The following is a 23,283-nucleotide window of genomic DNA, read 5'->3' on the forward strand; positions in this document are numbered from 1 at the left end:
GTTAGCTCCTCTTAGCAGTGTTAGGATGAGAGTAATGTGATTAAACTAACTTGTACTGAATATAAGTGTCAAAAACTAATGTTTCTAATGATGACCATGTATCATTTAGGAAGAATTAATTTACAATTAAATATTGTGTTCATTCAATATTTCTTTAAAGAAGAGTTTATTAAATGATTAGTGACTGTTCTAGGGATGCAGTGTTGAATATGACAGACATATCCCTCTCTCATGGAGCTCATATTCTGTTGGAGGTGGAAGACAGTAAAACAGAAGAGAAAATGTCAGATGCTACAGAAATGTTAGGTTAGGTGCCTATGGCATTGGGAGTGGAGATAAAATGGATAAAAGCAAGAGTTCTTCTGAGCAGGACCTTGCGTAGCTGGAATGAGGGAGAGGAGTTATATTATGGATTAGGTACCAGATGAGTACTGGTGCCATTTACCAAGGAGAAGAACCCAGGAAGGGAGGTGTGGTCTCTCGGTAGGGGAAGAGGATCCTGGAGTTTGAACTTGTGGAATTCCTATGAGATGAGGAAGATGTTCATTGGAAAGTTGCATTGGTAAGCCCAGATCTTAGAGAAAGGATGAAGTTGGAGATGTCTTTCAGGAAACATTGGCATGTAGAGAACAGCTCCATCCCATGATTTGATGTTTTCTGTAACTACCTTCTTCCTCCTCTCTATTCCCCTTTCGTATTTTCACCTGGTCAATCCATTTTGGGAACTCTTCTTCAAAGAAGGAACATGTCATTATCAGTGTTACTTCTGGAAGCAGTGCCATATAGCAGGACTGTTGGGAAGAGACAAATTCAGTGCTTCTAACGTGGGCATGAAAATTACATCCCAACGTCAGAACCTGAAGTGTTGGATGAAGATATCATTGATCTTCTTTTAATGTTACTCACTGAAAACTCAAGGGCTTTTATCCTAGACCCTCCATTTTCCCTTTGGGCATTTCCTTGGGACTGGAGAAGCACAGAATGGAAGGGAATATGTTGCCCCAAATAGCCTAATAACTTAGGTGTCACTGTCTGTGCCTTGGGCTTATCTGGTAAGTGCAATGTAAACTGAGAAAGAAAACAAACCAAGACTTGACCAGCAAACAAATCAATTATATCATACATGTCAGAGAGTGGCATTGTTTTATATTGCCTTACCTCAGAAATGCTACGGTACCTGGAATATATTTCACAGAGAAGATTCTTGTATCTTTTATAGGGAAAATGTTTATGTTCAATTTCCTAATTAGACTAAATCAGTCCTTGTTTTAATTTCCAGATCACCAGTAAAATTATTGTAGACCTCTCAATATATAGTTTTAACTAACATTTTTATTGTTACAATAATCTTAGAAAACAGTTGTTTTATTACATCCATTTTACAATGGCTTAATGAGAGCCTGATACCCTCCATTGATGGAAAGATCAAATTAACTCCTTGTGGTCCTGGGATAGAGTACCTGAGAGCCTGCAGCCACGGTTCATGGAGCCCCTGGGGAGGTTTCCAATTGTGTTAGAGAGTGCCGGTATTAAAGATAGAGATGAGAAGCATGTTTCTGTGGAATGAATGGTGTCCCGCACCTCCTTTGTATATTCAAGTCCTGACCCCCAATGTGATGCTGTTTAGAGATGGGGTCTTTGGGAGGTAATTAAGTTTAGAGGTCATGAGAGTAGGGCCCTCATAATGGGGTTAGTGCCCTTATAAGAATACACACTAGAGAGTTTGCTTGTGTACGACTCTTTTTCTCCTTCTTTACCCTTCCCTCTTCCCCTCTGCCTGCCTCCCTCCCTCTACCATATGAGGACACTGTGAGAAGGTGGTCATCTACAAGCCAGGAAGAGACCCCTCACCAGAACCAAGACATACTGGTATCCTATTCTCAGATTCCCAGCTCCAGAACTATAAGAAATAAATGTCTATTGCTTAACCCACCAGTTTATGGCATATTGTCATGGCAGCCTGAGCAAATTAATACATGTGTCTAAATAGAGCAAGGAGAGCCTGAGGCAGGTATAGAGGGATGGGATCCCCAAAGATTCTAAGAGTCAGAAGATGCTAGAATAGGGACCTATGGCCTAACATAGTGGGATGATGGTAGGAGTGAGTCCAGCAATGGCAAACTTGTATTTTTCTGTATGTATATGCGTTCCTGGTAGCATGTGTGTTGGTTAAGCAGATCCACCATGCAAGCCTGGAAAAGGACAGATTTGCTGTTTGCCCGAAGTCCCTTCTGAGTGGTGGAGTTGGAGACTTTAGCCCAGGTTGTCTAGTTTATAAGCCCATGCTCTTTTGTATATATTAGACACTAATATTGGTATCATCAAAATAGAGACTTGTATCATTGCTATTTTATTACTATTTATTAAGTTACTATTAATTACTATGACTTTCAGTACTATTATTACTATTAAGTTATTCATAGCTCTACTAATTAAATTTTATTAGAAATCTAATATATTTCAAACACAGGTATAATATTACAACATCTTCGTGAAACAAGATTTTAAGGTTAAATGATCACTACTCTTTGTGTGTATGAAAGAAAGCACCTTCTAAGTTTCCCTGAAAGGTTTCTGATCCGGCTGAGGGAGGCTCTGCTGGCCATGGGAAGGGCATAGGATTTGACAGCAGAAGACCTGGTTGAGTCTTGCTTCTGCAGTTTGTTGATCTGCACGACCCTGGCAACTTGGTGAACCTTTCAGGGCCTTGGTTTCATCAGCTGTAAAAGAGGATTAATAACAACCCTTATCCTTCCTATTTCAGAAGATACATGAGATACAGAGATACATGAAATACATGAGATACAAGGTGGAAAAAATGCTTTAAAAATTGGAGAACATTATAGAATTGTTAGTATGGAGGGTGGGCACGGTGCGGGGCATCGTGCAGAGGTCTCAGAGATTGCTGGAACTGATGCCCTTTCTTCCTTAATGTCACAAAGGACAGGAGTGGTTGGGAAAAACTATATCAGTTACAGTTCCTCATTTAAAAACGGAATAGAGCAAAATTTCTAGCCATAAAAGTTCAAGTTGACAGGTTTGAGGTAGGAAGAGGTTTATTGTAATTGTATTTACTCTGCATTTTTCTTTTTTTTTTTTTTTTGAGACTGAGTCTCACTCTGTCACCCAGGCTGGAGTGCAGTGGCACAATCTTGGCTCACTACAACCTCCGCCTCCTGGGTTCAAGCAGTTCTCCTGTGTCAGCCTCCCTTGTAGCTGGGATTACAGGCATGCACCACCATGCCCAGCTAATTTTTATATTTTTAGTAGAGATGGGGTTTCACCGTGTTGATCAGGCTAGTCTCGAACTCCTGACCTCAGGTGATCTACCCGCCTTAGCCTCCCGAAGTGCTAGGATAATAGGCGTGAGCCACCGTGCCCAGCCTACTCTACTTTATTCCTTACTTGAAAAATCCATGACTTAAATTTCACTTCAGACAGAGAAGGTGTTTAGTATTGTGAGTGGGAACTACTTTGACTTCAGTCTGAGTGCTAGTGAATGTTCAGGAACGACAGTGAGGGAGATGACCCTAAAGCCAGTGATGCCTCTGGCCTGGCTCAGACTTTTCATAGGGGGATCTGTGGAGCCCCATCAGGAATTGAGGAATGGAAAAGATCGGGGATCCTTTCAACTCACTCGTGGGATGAGCCCCACTCTGGGAACTCCCTGGCTGCTCTAGGAACCTGCAGGGCTGATAGCACGGCCTAAGCCCAAGAGGGAGACTCTGGACAGCCCTGTCCCTGCCATTCTCTCTGTCCTGTTCACACCCCTCTCCTTTTGTCATCCTGTGTATGGTGCCCCACCCCCTCAAGGCAAGCATCCACTTCTGGTTATTTAGTTTCAAAGTCTGCCTGCTTGATGCAGCTCATGTCCAGCTGCAGGTAAGAGGTGGAAACCCTGGTGCACCCCTCGTCCTGCCTCAGCATCGATACTTGCAGTTTCTGTGGCTACCTCAGTAGAAATGATCTTTCAGCGCATTTCTTCTCATAACACAGAATTTTGCTTCTGGGTAAGCTTTTCTCCTGTGATCCAGGATATTGGACAGCTGTTGAGTGGCATTTGCTTTTCTACTTTCATCTTACCCCAGTCTTCCCAATGACTTGTCAAAGTTTAAATGTCAACTGTCTTCTGATGCCAACATAAACATTCATCCAGCTTCCTTAATCCAAGCGCACAGCTGAATTCAGAAGTCTATCTACACTAACAGTGCCAGTCTGTTTCTTATGGTCCAATCTAGAGGAATTTCCTTAATCCCTTGTCTAGGTTTGATTTCACGTAGGGAGCTTGGAGTATGGAAAATAGCACATTGCTATTACCTACTGAAAGAGCATGGTCTGGCAGGAGGATGGGGACCTTGACCTTCCACTGGCCAACTGACTTTGTGGTCCCAGTCCACCCCTCTGGTCCTCTCCTTCCTTGTCTCTGTGAAGAGAGCGAACTGGATGCTATGGCTCCTTTCAGTTCTGACTCTAATGATCTAACTTTCTTTGGCTGGTTTTAATATGTGAAAAAACTACCTAGCAGACCCTACTTCTTCCTGTTGGCCTCCTATCCCCAGGACTCAGACTTTGAGTGGTTTTTGCTGACAAGTCAAAAATGTGCACGAAGCCATTCAAATAGACCATCTAGCCAGTGATAGGGAATGTGGTTTATGATAGCAGTTGCTGGGATCTACATAGAGAATTTTATTTCCTTAAAGCCAACTGACCTGAGTGGAAATTGGGACCGCAAATCTCAGACACTTCCGCATGTACTGGCTCAGGCAGAATTGGTAAAAGATGTGGCTGTTCTCGCTGAAATATTTACATTTAATTTAATGGTAGCTTGCATATTTGCACAGTGTTTTGCAGTTTTGTTTTTTTTTTTTTTTAACATGCTGTTTAATCTTTTCAAAACTCCATAGTATAACAAAAGCAGTTATGACCACTCCTGAGAAAGTCCACCTCAACTATGCATGTGCCCTGGATGCCACCACCTCGGCCAGCGTGCAGCATATGCCCCACCATGCTGCCCATTTTAAAACCAGATTAATTAGCACTGTTTGTGAAAGCTTTTCATTTGACCTCAACCACTGGAAAAGCAAATAGTGATTCATGAAATAAAGTAAATGAGTAAATATGGTCAGAGTAGGCTGTACAAAATGCAAAGAGTCCTCCTCTAGGGAGACAGCCTCACTCTGACTCCCCAGGCCCAGGGAAGCTGCCAGTGGTGTCACACACTCTATTGCTGATCTAGGGAGGAAGTGGCTCTGTAAAAAAATACTGGCATTCTTTACTCAAGTTTGCTTGATGTTGGAGTTGTAAGTGACCTCGAAGGGCATTTTAATGGGCTGAATTGTGGCCCCTGAAGATTCATAACCCACACTATCTCAGAGTGCAACCATATTTAAAGTTAGGGTCTTTAAGGAGGTGTGAAATTAAAATCAGTCATTAGGGTCAGCCCTCATCCGTTATGAGCAGTGTCCTTGTGAGAAGAGGAGATTGGGGCCACAAATAGGCACAAGCGAAAATAGGAAATGACACAGGGAGAGGATGACTTGTCTGCAAGCCAACGAGAGGGGTCCTGGAGAAACCAACACTGCCAACACCTTGATTTTGGACTTTTGGCTCCCAGAACTGTGAGAAAATGAATTTCTGTTGTTGAAGCCACCCAGTCTGTGGTATTTGTTACAGCAGCCTTAGCAAGCTAATACAGTCCTGTAGGCCTAGCTTCACCCTAGTTTTAGATTCCCTTCCCCCACGTGCTCGACAGATGGTTATTAGCCTTTGCATGGCCACTTCTAGAGATACAGAACTTGCTATCTCCAAAAGCAGTGGAGGTCACTTGAGACTCTATCAGTGGAAGTGGCAAAAAACCTTACCCAGAGTAACTTAAGTAAAATGGGGACTGTATTGTCCAATTGAGAACTCCAGCCAATGACTGCTGGTGTAGCTTTAATTGGGTCTCATATGATGCGACCAGAATGCATCTCTCCCTCTATTAGCTCCGTCTCCTTTTGGGCATGCTTACTCATCTCCCCTAGTTTCTGCTTAGCAGAAGGTAAAACAACAACATCTATTGTACTGGCTACTTCTGCTTAGCAGAAGGTAAAACAACAACATCTATTGTACTGACTGCTCCCAAGTCTGACATAGAGAGTGAGTCCACTCCCTCTTCAGTAGAAAAGCCCTTCCCATCCTTGAGTCTCACCTGCGGTTTTGCTTCTCCAACTCCGTAGGGGTTTCTCCCAGAACATCCTACCCAAGACTCTCCTTTTTCCTCCCTCCCTATTCTGGCTCCTTTCTCTTTTGTTTTCGTCAGTGATCTCTTAGGATGTGATGCCCTTAACTGTACCCATTCCTGCCATGTCTGGCCACAGTCAGGAACAGCAGGATTAGTATTGCTTTTTATTTGGTCGTGACATTCCTTCAACCTGAGTTTTGATGAACTTGTTCAGCTTCCTCAAATTTAACTTAGGGTCAAGTAAAATTCTTGAGGCCTTTAAAAAATTAACTGCTATGCAAAATGTCAGTGATTCTTCTCAGGAAATTATAGTGTTTGTGTCATATGTATACCTAAGCCACATCCTAGGAAATTTTTAAACAAAATTGTGGGCGGGGGTGTGTGTGTGTGTACATTCAGTCATTTGACTAAATAGAAAATGTAACAACAAAACAGCATATTGTGTCTTCCAAGTCGTTGGGTTCCATTAATCAAGGTTCTATTTTGCTTTAAACATCTCTACTTTTCTACCTGGAGATACACACAACTTAAGAAACAAAACAGATAAACTAAAATAACAATGGAGAGATGTAAACGTGGTCACAGCCCAGTGACCAGCACAGTGATCCTGCTGATGGTGACCACAGTTACACTCTTAGCTTATCAGTCATTTTAGAGAGGAAGAATCTGAACACAACAAAATGATTTCCGGCTAGTAGAGACTCAGACCCAAACTACTTTTACCTTTTCTTTTTCTATCAGAAACAATAGAAGGAAGTATTAGTAGCTGCAGAAAACATAAACAGCTAAATATTATTTCTAATTCACTCTCTGACATACAGTGTGATTCTTATGCTCTGTTCTACAAGGTTGGGTCAGTGGCCAGCCATACCTGCTGGCTGATAAAAGCTTGGTGGCTCCCAGGATCTTCTTGGTGATCCCTTCAGCTATGCTGTGGGACTACCACTGACTCTGAGCTTTGTGGCTTGTATCCTAGCTCTTACTCTTCTGGTGAGATAGGCTTGTGGTGAGCAGAACCCCGTTATCTGCTCAGCACATGTGCTGAAGTTCCATTGCACAGTGCTTCAGGATGCTCCAAATACACAAATTGTAATCAGCTACCCATTGAGCTATTTATTGCTTGTTCACATAAATGAAAATATGTATTTTCAACCATAGCCTATTAATGTTAGTCAAAAATGTTGCAGAATATAGACATCTATTTTTAAATATATTTATAGGCCTCTTTTCTAAGTCCATTCATTCTTTCACATACCCATCACTTATTCCTATACCATAATCAGATATCTTAAACATACACACACTCACATATGCACACACGTATATCTGCATAGTGTATATCCCTAGTGCTTAGCACAGAGTATGTTCAATAAGTATTTGTTAATTGATATTCTATTTGAAGTATTCATATTTTCTCTCCAGTTTGGGACTATTTACCAAGTGCCTGGTATGTGTCAAGCACTGGGGATAAAACTGAGCCAGCATAATATGAAAGTCCTCACCCTGCATGGAGAATGCGGTCAGGTTGTAGGTGCACTGTTACAACCAAGATAAGTGTTGTGAGGAGAGGCACATGATGCTGCAATCATGTATTAAAGGGGATGGACCAAGCATGAGATGGAGCTGGGTGAGAGCTGAAGAATGTCAAGACACAGAGACAGGTGGGGATGGTGGCCCAGTGAGTCCATTTGTCATCCCTGTGAGTGGAAGGCCTGAGAGCTAGGCAGTGTTGTGCCAGACAAGGTGACAAGGAAAGATATCTTATAATAGAATCTTCTTTATGTCAGCAATTTTGATGCAGACGTTCCTACTGTGTTACATAGACTTTCTGATGATCCATGCAGCTCTTGAAGCAAACACTCTTGTTAAGTCTGACACAGAACACCATTTTCTTTGTCCAGAAAGAAAATGATTATGGCAACACTATTTCCTGTGCCTTTCTTAACTGTTTAGACAACTATATCGTTTACTCACACCCAATCTCCCAAGAGTTTCAAAAGAAAGGAATAATTTAAATACGAACTAAGCTAGAATGTTGTATGGTTTTGAAGCCAAAGTAGAAACCCAGACAGTGATCCGTTCAGGTTGAGAACCGGGGGTCAAACATCACACATCATTTAATGTGTCTGTTTATACTGCATGAAACACAGTGACTTGATGTCTGTTCATTCTTTGAGAAAGTAGACATGCACTTGGAAAAACATTCAGTATTTAGTAAAATCTCTCCCCCACCCCTTGGGCAGTCCCCCAATTCCTCTCCTTAGAGACCATCCGTTATATGAGGTTCTAGTGTTGTATCCTTTTAGAGATACTCTGTTCATGTGTAAGTATGTAGCTGTATGTGTCACTTCCTTTTTCTGACATAAATATTACAATACTATACTTACTATTCTGCAATGTCTTTTACCTTGCTTTAAGTGACAAACAGTTCTGGAGGCTGGGAAGTGCAAGATCAAAGTGTTGGCAGGTTCGGTGACTGGTAAAGGCCTCGTTCTCTGCCTCCCAGATAGCGCCTTGAAAGCTGTGTTCTCTCATGGCAGAAGGCAGAAGGGCAAAAGGGGGAAACAGCTCCCTCACACCTCTTTTACCCACTCATGAGGGCTCCACTCTCATGACTCAAATCACCTCCTTCATACTATCATCACATTGGTGAATAAGTTTCAACCTATGAATTTTGGAGGGGATACAGACATTTAAATTATAGCATCTACAATCTGTGATTTCTACCAGTTTTAATTTTTTTTTTTTTTTTTTAGTGTGGACCATGAACCTTAAGATACTTTCAAAACAATCTGAGAGCAGAAGTCTTTTAATTTAAAAATTTAAAGGTTGCCTTTCCCATGCCTAATTTGACAGTAGTTTTTTCCCCACCGTTTAAATCTTTATTATTATGTGATTATTAAAAAGTACGTAACTCACTATACAAACTCAAAAGCTACAGAAATATACTCCTTAGGCAATGAAGGGACCTGTCACCACAGATTTCCAAGTTATCATTGTTCATGATTTGCTGTCTGTCTCCTTGGTTTGTTTTTATATTAATATAATGTGAATATGGATATTGATTCCATATTGAATATACATGCAGACATTTTATGGAGAAATGGGAACAGAATGACCATTGTTTTAAGAGATTTACCTCATGGTTCTCAACAGGGGCCATTTAAAAATGTGCGTAGGAGCTATTTTAGTGTTTCAGACACTGGCATTTAGCACCCAAGGGTCAGGGATTTTAAACAGCCCACAGTGAATGGTGGATCCCACACAATAAAGAACTGCACCATCCAAAATGATAGTAGCTTGTTGAGAAATACTGTTTTCATAAGAATAATGCTTCCTTTTGCCCTCATATTTTATCAGTTTATATAAGATTATATTAAATGATGTTACAGATTCATGGAGTACCTGAGCAAGGCAGGCTCTTTTTGAGTACAAAGAGGAAGAAGACATAGCCGTTGCCTCCCAGGGACTCAGTCTTCAGTGTGCAACAGACTGTGATGAGTCTTCTAATGGAAACAAAGAGTGTAGCAGAGGAACGGCGGGGGGGGGATAGGAGGACTAATTATACCTGGAGACATCTTGGGAGGCTTCTTGGAAGGGATGATCCCTTTCAACAGTGGGACTCTCAAAATCAGAGGTACCAGTGTCCCAAGTCGGATCTTGGAAAAAGGGTGAGAGATGCTGTCAGCCCTGCTACTTCTAGGCAAGCGCTTGGTCTGAACTTGAGCTGTGGCAGCTCCTGCCTGTTGCTCAGGTCATTGATTCTGTGGCCATGTCTCCTCTCCTCTCTGGCCACTCTTGCCACCATTCTAGCATTAGAGGAGTGTACCATGATGTAACTCAGGCCACCTTCTTGGGATGGGAATCCCAAGGAATGCCAGCTATGATTCTTTCAAACCAGCCAGTCCTGGAGTGGGACACAGGATGCAGGAGATGCCATGGAGAGGACGAAAAATGGGGAGAGAGGATGACAAGACTCCAGACAGTTACAGCAAAGCCCTATTCTGCTAGTCAGGGACAGAGAAATCCTGGCAGGATATCCATAGTAACATTATATCATGGAAGATAGCTGGGAGGAGGGGGACAGTTATGAGAAAACAAATTTTCTAGACTAAGATTTAATTCTTTCAAGGCCTAAACCTTATATTTTAATTATTTTCTAAAGAGTTTGGATATATATTTTCTTACTCTCTTAAACTGACAATAGAGAACATCATCTTACTTAGGTCAACAGTGTGAATCAGTGATTATGTAGAAATAAGCTTCATTCCTGGGGAGGAGGGCACATCAAGTGCTTGTGCTGAGCACAGGACTCTCCACTCTTAATCAGCAGCTGATGTCTGCCCACTCAGCCTACTCTAGGAAGACATCTATAACAATTCTAAACAAAAAAATTTTTTTAGGGACAAGTTTATATAGGCCATAAAAGGATAATCTGGGACCAGATGAATGGCTTATGCCTGTAATCCCAGCAACTTTGGGTGGCTGAGATAGGAGGATTGCTTGAGCCCAGGAGTTCATGACCAGCCTGGGCAACATAATGAGACTTTATGTCTACTAAAAATCAAGTTAGCTTGGCGTGATGGTCCCAGCTACTTGGGGGGCTGAGGTGGGATCACTTAGGCTCTGGTGGTCAAGGCTGCATTGAGCTGTGATGATGCTACTGTGCTCCAGCCTGGGCAACAGAGCAGGACCCTGTCTCAAATAAATAAATAAATAAAAATTAAAAATCTGAGAATGATGGAGCCCAACCTAAAGGTGCACCATATACTGTCTACCGTACAGAAAACTTAATCCAGTTCATATATGAGGCAGTTCATATATATAGACTGTGCTCCAGGGATCTGGTGTCAACAACTAGCTCTTTTCATTAGGAAATCTAGTAAAAACTCCAGCCAGGTATAGCTGAGGAAATTGCCCAAGTGGTCTGTGACCTGTTTGAAATATTGCTTTTTGAACCTTGGTTTGTTGCTGGTCTGTCTTCATCTCCCACCCTGGCCTCGAGCAACCTTGTATGCATTGGTTGGTGTGCGTGCATCTTTGTGTGAGGGCTTGCAACACAAATTGTAGACAATTGTAAGTCTAACTGCAAATATCCAACTTCCAAGTGATAAAAAACAATCTTCATCTGGGGGCTTTCATTTGTATCCAGTGTATTATTATAATTACTTTGGGAAGTTTTGTTTCTCTGCCAGAGGTTTTGCAAAATGCTTGTTGCCATCAGTCATTAGATGAGTATAGGTTCTCTGGTGGTGCTGCTCTTTTGCCTCTCAGATCTGGGCATTGTAGGATAACTCCACTTAGGTCTTTCTTTGCTGTTCACACCCTGTGTTGTTTCTGGAATAATATCCAGACTGTATCTGGACTGGAAAAGTTCTTTCTTCAAAAATCCTTAGACTACAATCCTTCTTGTGTCTGTCAATCACCCTGTCTGGCCACAGATGCTTGATATTCTATGGTGAACCCTTGTTCGCTTTGTTTCCTCTGACTGTGATGCTCTTTCTGCCCTCTTTGGCCAACCACTTCTAACTCAGGTGGCCTCAACCCCAGAGTCAGCTAAGGGTCTCTCCTGTGTCCCATTGCACTCTTTGGATATCTCTTAGTGTATTATATTTAACTTACTTGTTTATGTGTTTGTCTCCCCCACTAGGCTGTAAGTCCCTTGAAGACAAGGTAGATTTCCTCTTCATTTTTATTCCCCTCACAGTATATGGTACATAGTAGCATCTTAATAAATGTTTATTGAGCAAAATTTATGTTCATTGTGGTTTTTAGTGCCTCTTGGTGGGAGTGGGGGAGGGTGGATTTAGCCATAGTATAGTTGGTTAAATTTAGAAAAGTAGGGTCTCACAACTAACTACACTGTTAGGAATTACAGAATGACTCATCATTCATTGTATCTATATCTTAACATTCTTGAAAAAACTACCAGTTTTATTATAACCACAAATCAGCTTAAACTGCTAATACTGTGAATTGTGCTTATATAAGATATTAGAATCTGTAAGCATTTTTTTCTCCTACTCTTGTATTTTGCTCGAATACAGGATAAAAATGACTGGCAGGTGATTTGGGTTTTCCACAGTGTAGTGTTTTCTGCTGCATCATTTGCTTCTTATCAATTGTGTTCCTCTTTATAGATAATTTCACTTTACCAACCACCTGTTCTAAAATTGCCTTTGTTTCTTGTCTACTTTTATTACTACTGACTTCCTATTCTGAAATAGGACAGTCATGTTGTTTTTGAGTTTTATCATTATAGGTGTTCAGTAGGTATCTGTATCTCGTTGAGAGACTTTTTTATTTTTTTTCAGTGTCTTGTATTTCCAGACATCAGTGCCCAGGAAAATTCTAGGACCCTGAACATGTGCTCATGTTCAGCATAAAAAGGAATTTGATTGTCTAGAAAATGATCCAGTAAAATACACTTTAAATTCCTTTATATTAGCAAATCCCTAACTTTATGAGAGTGAATGTGTTCATTTGCTTGGGTTACCATAACAAAGTACCACAGTCTGGGTGGCTTAAAAAACAGAAGTTTATGGCCGGACGTGGTGGCTCACGCCTGTAGTCCCAGTACTTTGGGAGGCCGAGGCAGGTGGATCACTTTAGGTCTGGAGTTCAAGACCAGCCTGGCCAACATAGTGAAAGCCTATGTCTACTAAAAATACAAAAATTGGCTGGACGTGGTAGCATGCACCTGTAATCCCAGCTGCTTGGGAGGCTGAGGCAAGAGAATCACTTGAATCCGGGAGGTGGAGGTTGTAATGAGCCAAGATCATGCCATTGCGAAGCAAAGCAAAGCAAAACAAAACAAAACAAAACAACTGGAAGTTTATTTCTTCACAGTTCTGGAGGCAAAAAGTCCAAGATTGTCAGCAGGGTTGGTTACTTCCGAGGGCCTCTCTCTTTGGCTTAGGAGTTTTTACTTCTTCCCTTGTGCCTGTTTGTGTCCTAATCTCTTCTTGTAAAAACAACAGTTATATTGGATTAGAACCTATCCATATGACATCATTACCTCTTCTAAGGCCCTGTTTCCAAATACAGTCACATTTTGAGATACTGAGGGTTAGAACTTAGGACTTCAACACATGAACTGGGGGAACACATGGTTCAGTCATAACAGTGCGTACTATGGCAGTTTAAATACCCCATTCTGATACCGAAGTACTTTTCAGTAACTATTCAGTAAATATATGTGTACTTCTTTGCCTTTTCATAGATCCAAATGCTGTCTTTCTTTCTGCTGAGTTTTACCCTTGCTGATTTCTTGAAGCCACTGGCTTCCCCAAAATGGTTGGTGAGTAAGGAATGTGAATGCTCCTGTCTTTTGGAATACTAGGATAAAAGTTTTGTCAGAAACCAAAGAGTATTTACTTGGATACTTTAAGATGATGATGATGAATCAGTTTTTGAGTGCTTATTTTGGGCGAATCATTGTGTCGTTTTCACAACAAACCTACAGAATACATGTTTTTATCCCCACCTGATATATAAGGAAACTGAGGCTCAGAGAGATGAAGTAACCTTGACCTGGATACTTCTTATTTTGTGTTTTATTTTTTAGGGTACCTGTTTGCTCCTAAAGGACTATCAATTGTGAAAGTAGAAATGTGGGAAAGAAGTGAAGGCTATAGGAAGTTCATAGCCACTCAGCTTGTTGGTGGCAATCTGAGACCTAAGGGTCCCAGAAGTTGTGAAGCAGTCACTCTAGTAACTGAATTCCATCTGGGGAGAGGTTTGAAGGCAAAGCACAATCTACCTCCTAAACTGGATCAATTGACACTGGGTTATTTTAAGCCAGGAGTTTTGGACTATGGCCTGGATTGAATTACAGTTGTCATGGCAACCCTGATTCAGAGGTGGGCTCAAAAGATAGCTTCAGGATAGGCAATTTGTGAACACTAGGAAAGTGGATTACCAAAATTGTTTTATGATGGGATTATATGACAGTGTTACTGGGGACAGCTTGGAATGAGTTACCACTGGTTCTCCACCCTGGTTCAGTAAGAGAACAACCTGGAGAACTTTCAAAATGCCTGGGTTTCAACCGTGGAGATCTTTATTGAGATAGGTGTGGGCCTTGGCATCGGTAATTGTAAACAGTTACTAGAGTAAATCTGATGTCTAGGCAAGGTTAAGAATTAAGGAGCTGGCTCATGCCTGTAATTCCAGCATTTTGGGAGGCCGAGGTGGGCGGACCACCTGAGGTCAGGAGTTTGAGACCAACCTGGCCAACATAGTGAAACCCCATCTCTACTAAAAATACAAAAATTAGCCGGGCGTGGTGGCACATGCCTATAATCCCAGCTATCAGGAGGCTGAAGCCGGAGAACTGCTTGAACCTGGGAGGTAGAGGTTGCGGTGAGCTGAGATCATGCCACTGCACCCTAGTCTCGGCAACAGAGCGAGACTCTGTCTCAAAAAAAGAAAAAGAATTAAGGAGTGAGGCCAAGTCAATGGCAAGCTGTGGCCCACTGACCAAATCTGGCCTGCTGCCTGTTTTTATGTGGCCCGTGAACTAAGAATAACAGTTTCTACATTTTTAAATGGTCAAAAAAAATCACAAGAAGAATAAGATTTTGTGACACATGAAAATTATTTTATGAAATCTGCATTTCAGTGTTCATAATTCAGCTCTCGTTGGAACATGGCCATGCTCATTCATTTACATATTGCCTGTGGCTGCTTTCATGCTATAGCAGCAGAGCTGAGGAATTGTAACAGAGACCATGTAGCTTGTGAAGCCTAAACTGTTTTAATGTGTCGTCCTTTATAGAAAAATGTTTGCTGACCCCTGAGTTAGGCTAAAGAGAGGCCATCCACAGGGCTGGCTTAGAATTTGTAAAAGGAGGCACAGGTTTGTGTAACTTGTGTGTTCATGTAGTACATTTTGCATTTTAATTTCCTGTGGCTTTTTTTCCCCCTAGCAGAGGGAAATTGATGAATCTATAGCAAGTTTGTTCAATAAAATTTTCATTAAAGCAGATTGAAACGTACTTTTCTCCTCAAAACACGCAAGTACAAAGAACATACTGTCCATAGAACAAGATGACCCAGATTTTTTGTAATACTTCACTGAGAATCTGCTAAATCTCTCTAATATCTATTGCCTATTTCATCCTTGCCCCTCAACCTTTTCTTTTTTGTATTTTTTTCATCTTTCTTTTTCATATGTGAGATTAGTGATAGCGGGGTGTCTGAGAGCATTTCCCTTTGTTGATTCAGTGTTGGGAAAAAGGGAACAGTGTTCATAGGAATGATTTTTTTTTTTTTTTTTTTTGAGACAGGGTCTTGCTCTGTTTCCCAGGCTGGAGTGCAGTGGTGGGATTATGGCTCAGGGCAGCCTAGACCTCCCAGGCTCAAGCGATCCTACCTCAGCCTCCCAAGTAGCTGGGACTATAGGTGTGCACCACCAAGCCTGGCTATTTTTTTTTTCTTGGTAGAGACAGGGTCTCACTATGTTGCCCAGGCTGGTCTTGAACTCTTGGACTCAAGTGATCCTCCTGCCTCAGCCTCCCTGGGTGCTCAGATTACAGGCATGAGCCAACACACTCAGTCAGGGATGATTTTAACATAAAAAGCAAGATTAGGAAAATACCACTGATTGTCATGTTGGCTTATTTCTTTTACCTTTTACTTTTCATCAAATTGGATTCAGAGAACAGAGCATTAAGGTTAGGAAAATTAACAGAAAATAGAAAACAAGGGAGAAAGATAAATCCCTACCATTAGGGTGTGTTTTTGTGCAGAGAAGTAGCCACTCTTTCCTTCCAAACCAGCCCATCCAGTTCAGAATGAGAGATTGAAACCTTGTGCTTGGGTGCAGCACTTTCAGCCTTTGCTTATTTTATTTCTACTTATACTTTTGGTAGTGGTAATGGTGGGGGTGGGAGAATGCAAGAGGTTGGTGTATATTTATTAGTTTTGTAAACATACGATACCATGGATTTTTTAAAAGATGAACATGTATCCATTGAACTGATAGGAGAAACTATGTGATTTCCAAATAGTTGATAGTAGTGAATGAATGATCGTTTTCAATGACCTTGAGAGTCTCCCTGTGAAACTGCTTGGTGTCTTGGGTACTGTGAGCAAGGCCACATTCATGTTTACATATTCTCATTTTTATCCTTCCTTCCCCCATTGTAGTGAAGTGGCTACAATCCCAGGCATATTTCTTCTACAGCCACCTGGAAGGAAGCCAGTAATGTCATTACACATGGCAGTGTGCCTGGACTATCTTAAAAAAGCATCATCTCTGCTACGAATTAAGTTTCAGGAAGGGTGATGTTCGCTTTTATATTAACAAACATTTTGAAAAGGCTGAGGGCAGATATGTTAGAAGCAATCTTCTTCCTAAATTCATGCTTAAATGTAATTGTCCTTCAGTTTTCCCACTCCTGAGTTTGGAGTCTGCTGGATGATGGGTGGTTTGGGGAAGGAAAAGGTAGGTAATATTTGCTCGTTTTATATTCATATTAGATTTTATATTAGGGCCTCAGTTTATTTTCCTTTGCTTTTTTTTTTTTTTTTTTCTTTTTAGGGTTCTGTACATTGGTCTGGCCTGCAATACGGCTCGCTATATTTATATTTCCTACCTGGAGAATGCCTGGACTGTTCTCCCCATGGAAGTTCTTCAAGGTAAGTTAACAGCTGGGATTGAAATTATTTCTCTACCTTCCCTGAGCTGTGGCTAAAAGCCCAGTGGCCTTCAGCATCTGATTCTATAAAGGAAGGGCAGGCCTACTGTTTCATGTGATTTTGAAGTGGTTGTTAAGGAAGAGATGACATCAGGAGGGATGGTTTCTCGGTTACCTGTGTGCTGCTCTATGTTGAGCCAAACAAAGCTGGACTTGACCCACACCCTTGTGATTAAACAACGGAAGAGGAACTCTAGAATAAACTCCTGTGCACAACTGTTAGACATGTACATCCAAGGGTGGTTTTAAAATATAAAAATATTTATCTTTTAAAGTTGTTGGTGTTTTTAGTTTTATAGGTTAACTATACTTACTGAAAAAAGATTGTTGTCATAATTATTTTATCTCTTCAGTTATTTTTATCACATCTGGTGACTTATAACTAAAGCTTTATAGCCACACTGTTGTTTTTCCATGAACTTAAAAAAATCTCTGCTCAAATGCCCTGCCCTGAATGCTTCTCTCAGCTTCAGTGTACTGTTTCCCATCAAGACACAACTGAAAAATTTCTGGAAGGCTCTCGTCATGTAGCTGAAGAGTGCCAAAGAAATGGATTACTATTCAAAACTCATTGCCATGTTAGCTCCTATAGTAATGACTACATCCTGAAAAGTCCTGATTGGCATCATGATTAAAATAAAGGTTCAGGACAAGATTGCTGGAGTTGAGTGACAGCCCAGGCTACTAAATCATTAATTGCACTAAACAGTCTGTGATTATATACAATTTCATTAGCTTTATAGATTGCCATTATCATTTTCCCTTACCCTAAGGAGACAAATACGGTACAATCAATGTAATTAATTTCTTGTCATGATGAAAGATTGAGAATTTCAATCTTTTAAGGTGAAAGATTAATAATTATACATCTAAACAGAATGTACAAAATGCCAGCTCATTCATCAAATTCCATCATAGCAATGAAAAAAGAACTTATCCTAATTGAAAGGAGATATAATTTATATTCACATTATAATTATAAAACTCAAGTGTGTATATATATATATATATATATATATATACACATAAAGTGTATATATATATATATAAACTTGAAGATGCTTTTCTCAGATTTGATGCAATGGTGTAGCTAGTGAAAGGAGATTTTGTTTACAAATATATAGAAAATGGAAACTTGGTCTTATAATAAGAAATTATTGTTTCTAATAATTAGAACTCTGGATGGGTCTTGAGGGGAGGCACACATCTCAGCTTTGTGTCATTTAAGAATAACAATGCATTAAACAGGAACTGCAGGTAAGAATGATTCAATAACAAGGTAATATATGCAACACAGTTCTTAGGATTTCCCACCTCTGGTTCCTGTTCTATCCTGACCTGGCTTAATCGCTTTGTTTATTGGTATGCTACAGTATGCAGACTCTATAAATAAAGATTTGTATACCTACAGAACAGAAACGACTATATATTGTAATAATACATACATATAACTTTTTTATCCTTTTAGTTTAAAATGAATTAGGTGGAAAAGGACAGCTTCCGTAAGTGACTCAGAAACAGAGAACAGCCATGAAATGGTTAAAGAACAACAGAATAATTTTATAAGAGGAAAAAACAAATGCTGTGTGAATTTAAAAATGCATTTTTCCTGTTAATCTATTAAAGATAAATTAAATGGTGACTAAGAGCCAGGCAGTATGGTGGGTGCTGAGAATGTAATAAAATATATACATATATTAACTCAGGCCCCAAGGTCTCACCATCTGTTCTGGAAGCCAGATGCGTAAACACATAACTATACAGCATGTTAGATGGAATCATAGAAAAATGTGCTAGGTAACAGATAAGGAGCTTACCCTAAGGACAATAATTAACTTTGTGAAGCAGGGAGTGGGAGGATGAAGAATCACATAAGCCAGACTCTGAAGGGCAAATAGGAATCCACCAGGTGGCCTAAAGGGAGTAGGCATTCCAGCATGGGGGAAGAACTGTGTGCGAAGACACAGAAGAGGACAGAGTGGCCTCTTCAGGGAGCATAAGTGGTGTTCCAGGGCTAGGGCTTGAAGCGTTTATCATCTCAAGCTGCCAACGCAGGATGTGTTTTATAATACTTGTATGCACCTCAGGGGTATTATCCCAGGATTTAGGGAGCTGGCCATGCTCTGAATCTAAACAGGAATTCTGCTTCCTAGGGCAGGCTACGATACATACTTCTGTGTTTCATTTTATTCTCCCCTATGCCAGTAGAAACCTAGTTACTGATCTGAAGCCAGCGAAGAGGATCTGTAAATACAGCCTTCTAGTCCAACAGAGGCCTCTGTGACCAGTTTCCACAGAGCTCTTTGTTTCTAATGCTGGAGGAGATGGTTTCATTCCCTGGCAGAAGTGAGTGCTGAGTATTTTGACTGTACAACAAAATCAAAATCACTTGCCTTTGTTTGACCCATGCCCACCCCATGGAAAACAGTGGATTATTCATGTGGAATAAATCCTCCATCACAGGAATACATTTCTGACTGAAGAGGTTTGTTTTGCTAGTTTGGATTCGTCTGCCTTTACAAGGCTTGTCCAAATGGCTTTCAAGTCCCTGTGCTTAAAGGAGACTCTATTTAGGATGCAGTAAGGCAGGACATGATTACAACAAAACATTGAATGATTTCATTATAGGACAAGCCCACTGTCACAATCTATAGCCCTTAATTCCTTGACTAGAAATGTTACCTGTTAATTGCCAGAGACCTGGTCTGGGGAAGGGGAAGGCTGGGGAATGGGATGTTGTCTGTCATCATTGGGCATCTTGACTCTGAAAAATCAGCACTTCTGTTTTTTGGTTCCCAGCCAGAACCATACAAGAGGGTCTTCCTTAAATAATAATAATAATAATAAGCAAAGTCTGTCTCTTTATCCTACCACCCTTGCTTTATCCCCAAAACACCATGAGAATTAGTACTATCTAGTGGGTAGCTGAAAGGGAGGAGACAAAAGATGTGCCTCATTCTATAGCCCCCACTACCCAGCCCTTCCTCTTTGGGGTTGCATGTAACTGCTGGTGGAGGATTCCTTGTTATCTTCAGTCTTGGAGTTTCTTGATTGTCCTCTCAGTCCATGTTGGTAATAATTAGCAGATGGGTTTGTGAAGAAACAAATTTCCTCTTCCCCAGGCCTATAGGAAGGAGGCTATTCAGGCCTTTATTTGGGGATCAAGGTAAGGACAGTATCCAGCAGGATGCTGTTTGGAATTGTGAGGTTATTTCTTTCCCATGATCTTTCTCATGTTCAGTAAATATTCTCTTGCAGCCATATCTTTTTAGCAATTCAGCTACCATTTGCAGCAAACATGTTATTCAGTAGGCAACCGGTAATACCATATAAAGAAGCAGAAACCATATTTCCTCCCTATAAGAAATCTGCAGTGTATTTAAAAAAGAGACAGTGAGTCTAAGTGCTTAAAAGCATTGCTGGATGATGGTGGTGGTGAATAGTTTATATTTATTTCTCAAGATCTCATTTTAAAAACCCATAGGAATTTTCTCCTTTTATTTTGTACAAAGAACAATTAAACATTCATGATTTTGATCAAGAATATAAATATTTGATTAAAATAAAGCCCAAACTTGTTATTTTCCTTCCTGTATGGGTATTGGTTGCAAATCCTTGCAAAACTCAGAGATGAGTGTTAGTGTTAGTTCTGAGCAAGAATCAGAATTACCCTTGCTATTAAAATGTATTTGAGGAGAGTAAAGCTCTCCTAGGGGCTGCTATAACTGAAGAGGTCCTTTTGAGTGACTTGAATTAATGACTCCAGCACTAAGGAGTGAAAACGAGGTCTGGGTCAGCTCTCTCTCTGTAGGATGCTCTATCAGTGGGAGCCGGGTTAAGATTTTGATGAAAGATGGTTTTTTAATGTCATCAGGGGGACTTGAGCTGACATTTATAAAGCATTATTCTGTTTGTCTTATTTAGCATGCTTATTCAGCCAAATAAGAACCATGCTTTCAGCATGGGCTGAAACCCTGTCTCTACAAAATATTTAAAAATTAGCTGGGCATGGTGGTGTGCACCTGTGGTTCCGGCTACTGGGGAGGCTCAGGTGGAAGGATTGCCTGAGCCCAAAAGGTTGAAGCTGCAGTGACCTGTGATTGCAGCACTGCATTCCACCCTGGGCAACACAGTGAGACCCTGTCTCAAAACAACAACAAACAAAGCACATTTTCCTCCTTTTATGTTCTGCAAGAGCATGGGGAAGAAATACCAGTTTTATTTTCTAACTTAGTTTAAACCCTTGAACATAAAGACCATGCTTATACTTTTTCAGTTCTCCAAAGAGATGTACGTATAGGAAGACACACTATTAATGCTTGTTGTTTAATTCATTTTTCAGCCCCCTGTGTCATGTACTACAGTTAGTAGTTTATAATTTTTAAATCTTTTGAATTATATAAGAAATTCTGTCTCAAAAACTTATAAATATCTGAAGAAAATTTGAAAATTAAATTTAAAGCTGAACCTTCAGTATGATAGCTCTTCCTAGGATGACATCTTGCCATCCATAACACATCTGTAAAAACATCCATGTATTTTAATTAGTACTTATACCCTCATCTCACTCTATAGGTTAGCTGAGGCAGATTATCAAAATATGCAATAATCCGGAAACCATAAAGTGCTAAGGCTTGAATTAGACTATCTGGATTTGAATTCTAGCTCCCCTACCTATAGGCTCTGTGTCTTTGGGCAAAATGCTTAATCTCTCTGAGCCACAGACTCTTGAGTTACAGGAGAGGTTGACATGAGTATTAAATACGCTTATCCATGCAAAGTATTTAGCACAGTACCTGACCCACAGTTAGCTTCTGATAAATGTTAGAAAGCACTCAATAACAAAAAAGTAAAATAAATTATAAATATAGATCAGGATCAGAGAAAATATCATTTAGAAGATTATATTCTAAGGAGTTAAACTGCAATTATGCATTAAATCCTAACCATGAATTAAGCTGAAGCCTAATGACCAAAGCGTAAGGGAAACATGACTAGTCAGTGCACACTGTTAATAAAGTTATCTTTGGGGAAGGTAAGTGAAATTTTTATTGGCTGATAGAAAAGCAGTTCTCATGTGTGGCTTCAGGTGGGAAAACACTGGGCGTGTAGTATAATGTTGCCAAGTCCTAACATTAAACTCCCTCGGTTTTGGGTGGTAGCCTCCTAAAACCTGCTTAAAGGTATGCCAAAGGCATAATGCCAGCACGTAAAATTCACAAGGGCCCCCAGAACATTGTTGCATCAGTTATAGACTTTTTTTTTTAAGTAACTCATGTATTTTTTTAAGTTTGCAAGCTAGAGCTTATAGAAGAGATCTGTCTTATTTCCTCTGTCCACTTTTACTTATATATGGGATTTGGAAGTTTTCTCCAACCCTACCCAGGGTACCTTTTATCCATAAATGCTTTCTTTGTCATATCCCAGCATGCAGACCACTGCCTACCCTGTTTCAGTTCAATGTCCTTTTGTTCAGCTGCTGTTACATGTCAGCCCTCTGCTGGGTGCTGGATATGTCTGTTCTCAAGGAGCTTAGTCTGCTTCCCCTTTAGATAAATCCTGCCCCCTTTCACCTGCCAGACTATAAGCTCCTTGGTGGCTAGGGACATTATTTTGCATATTGTCAAATATTCAAAGCCTAGCAGGGTATCTGGCACATAATACAGATGCTCAGTAAATACTGTTGAATGCATAAAGGGGATTCTTACAGTCCTGTACATCGATAGGTGTGGGAATGTTGGCTTTTAACACAAATTGTTGCATGTCTTATATAAAGTCTCTTTCGTGCAGCACACAGAAGATCCATGCTGCTGCTGCTGCTGCTGCTGCTAAGTCCATTGCTCTTTGTAGGATCCTCTGCCATTTGCTAAGTCCATTGCTCTTTGTAGGATCCTCTGCCATTTGTGGAAGGTCCATTGCTGATAGTAGCCCTAACTCTGACAGAGAGACTGGCTTGCTATTCACCATCTCTGTTTCCTTTTCTTTGTGGACATGCAGCTAGACTCTATTTCCCAGCCTCCCTTGCAGTTAGGTATGACCATGTGGTTAATTCTGGCCAGCAGAATAAAAGCAGAAATGATAGGAGGAAAGGATAGCACATGGGAAATTGTATGGGTCAGGTTTAGAAGTGTGTCACTCCCTCCTCTGTCGGCTGGATATTGATACCTAGGGTAAGCAGGCATTGCAGATGGCAGATTCTCTGCAACCTGGATCCCTGAGTGACTATGGAGCAGAGCTGCTACTACTCCTGTCTCCTGTTCATTGAACTTTGTGTGAGCAAGAAAAGAAAAACATTTAATGTGTGAAACCACTAAGATTTCCAATATAGACTTTTTCTTTTATTGCCTGCCCAATGGA

General features: G+C 40.6%; 2 protein-coding genes across 3 annotated transcripts in view; one reads left to right on the forward strand and one right to left on the reverse strand.

Moving 5' to 3' along the window:
- MFSD6 (major facilitator superfamily domain containing 6) overlaps nt 1–23,283 on the forward strand; it is an 87,503-nt gene that overhangs the window by 44,480 nt on the left and 19,740 nt on the right. For both annotated transcript variants that reach the window (XM_015110501.3, NM_001265700.2), the window contains 1 exon segment: nt 16,770–16,867. In XM_015110501.3, the coding sequence (XP_014965987.3) occupies nt 16,770–16,867 (98 nt within the window).
- NEMP2 (nuclear envelope integral membrane protein 2) overlaps nt 1,313–23,283 on the reverse strand; it is a 73,923-nt gene continuing 51,952 nt past the window's right edge. Inside the window, exon 9 of the mRNA XM_028830941.2 lies at nt 1,313–2,720. Within this exon, the coding sequence (XP_028686774.2) occupies nt 2,717–2,720 (4 nt within the window). The 3' untranslated portion in view covers nt 1,313–2,716. The remainder of the gene's footprint in view (nt 2,721–23,283) is intronic.

This window comes from Macaca mulatta, chromosome 12 (genome assembly GCF_049350105.2).
Source record: "Macaca mulatta isolate MMU2019108-1 chromosome 12, T2T-MMU8v2.0, whole genome shotgun sequence".
Taxonomy (NCBI): domain Eukaryota; kingdom Metazoa; phylum Chordata; class Mammalia; order Primates; family Cercopithecidae; genus Macaca; species Macaca mulatta.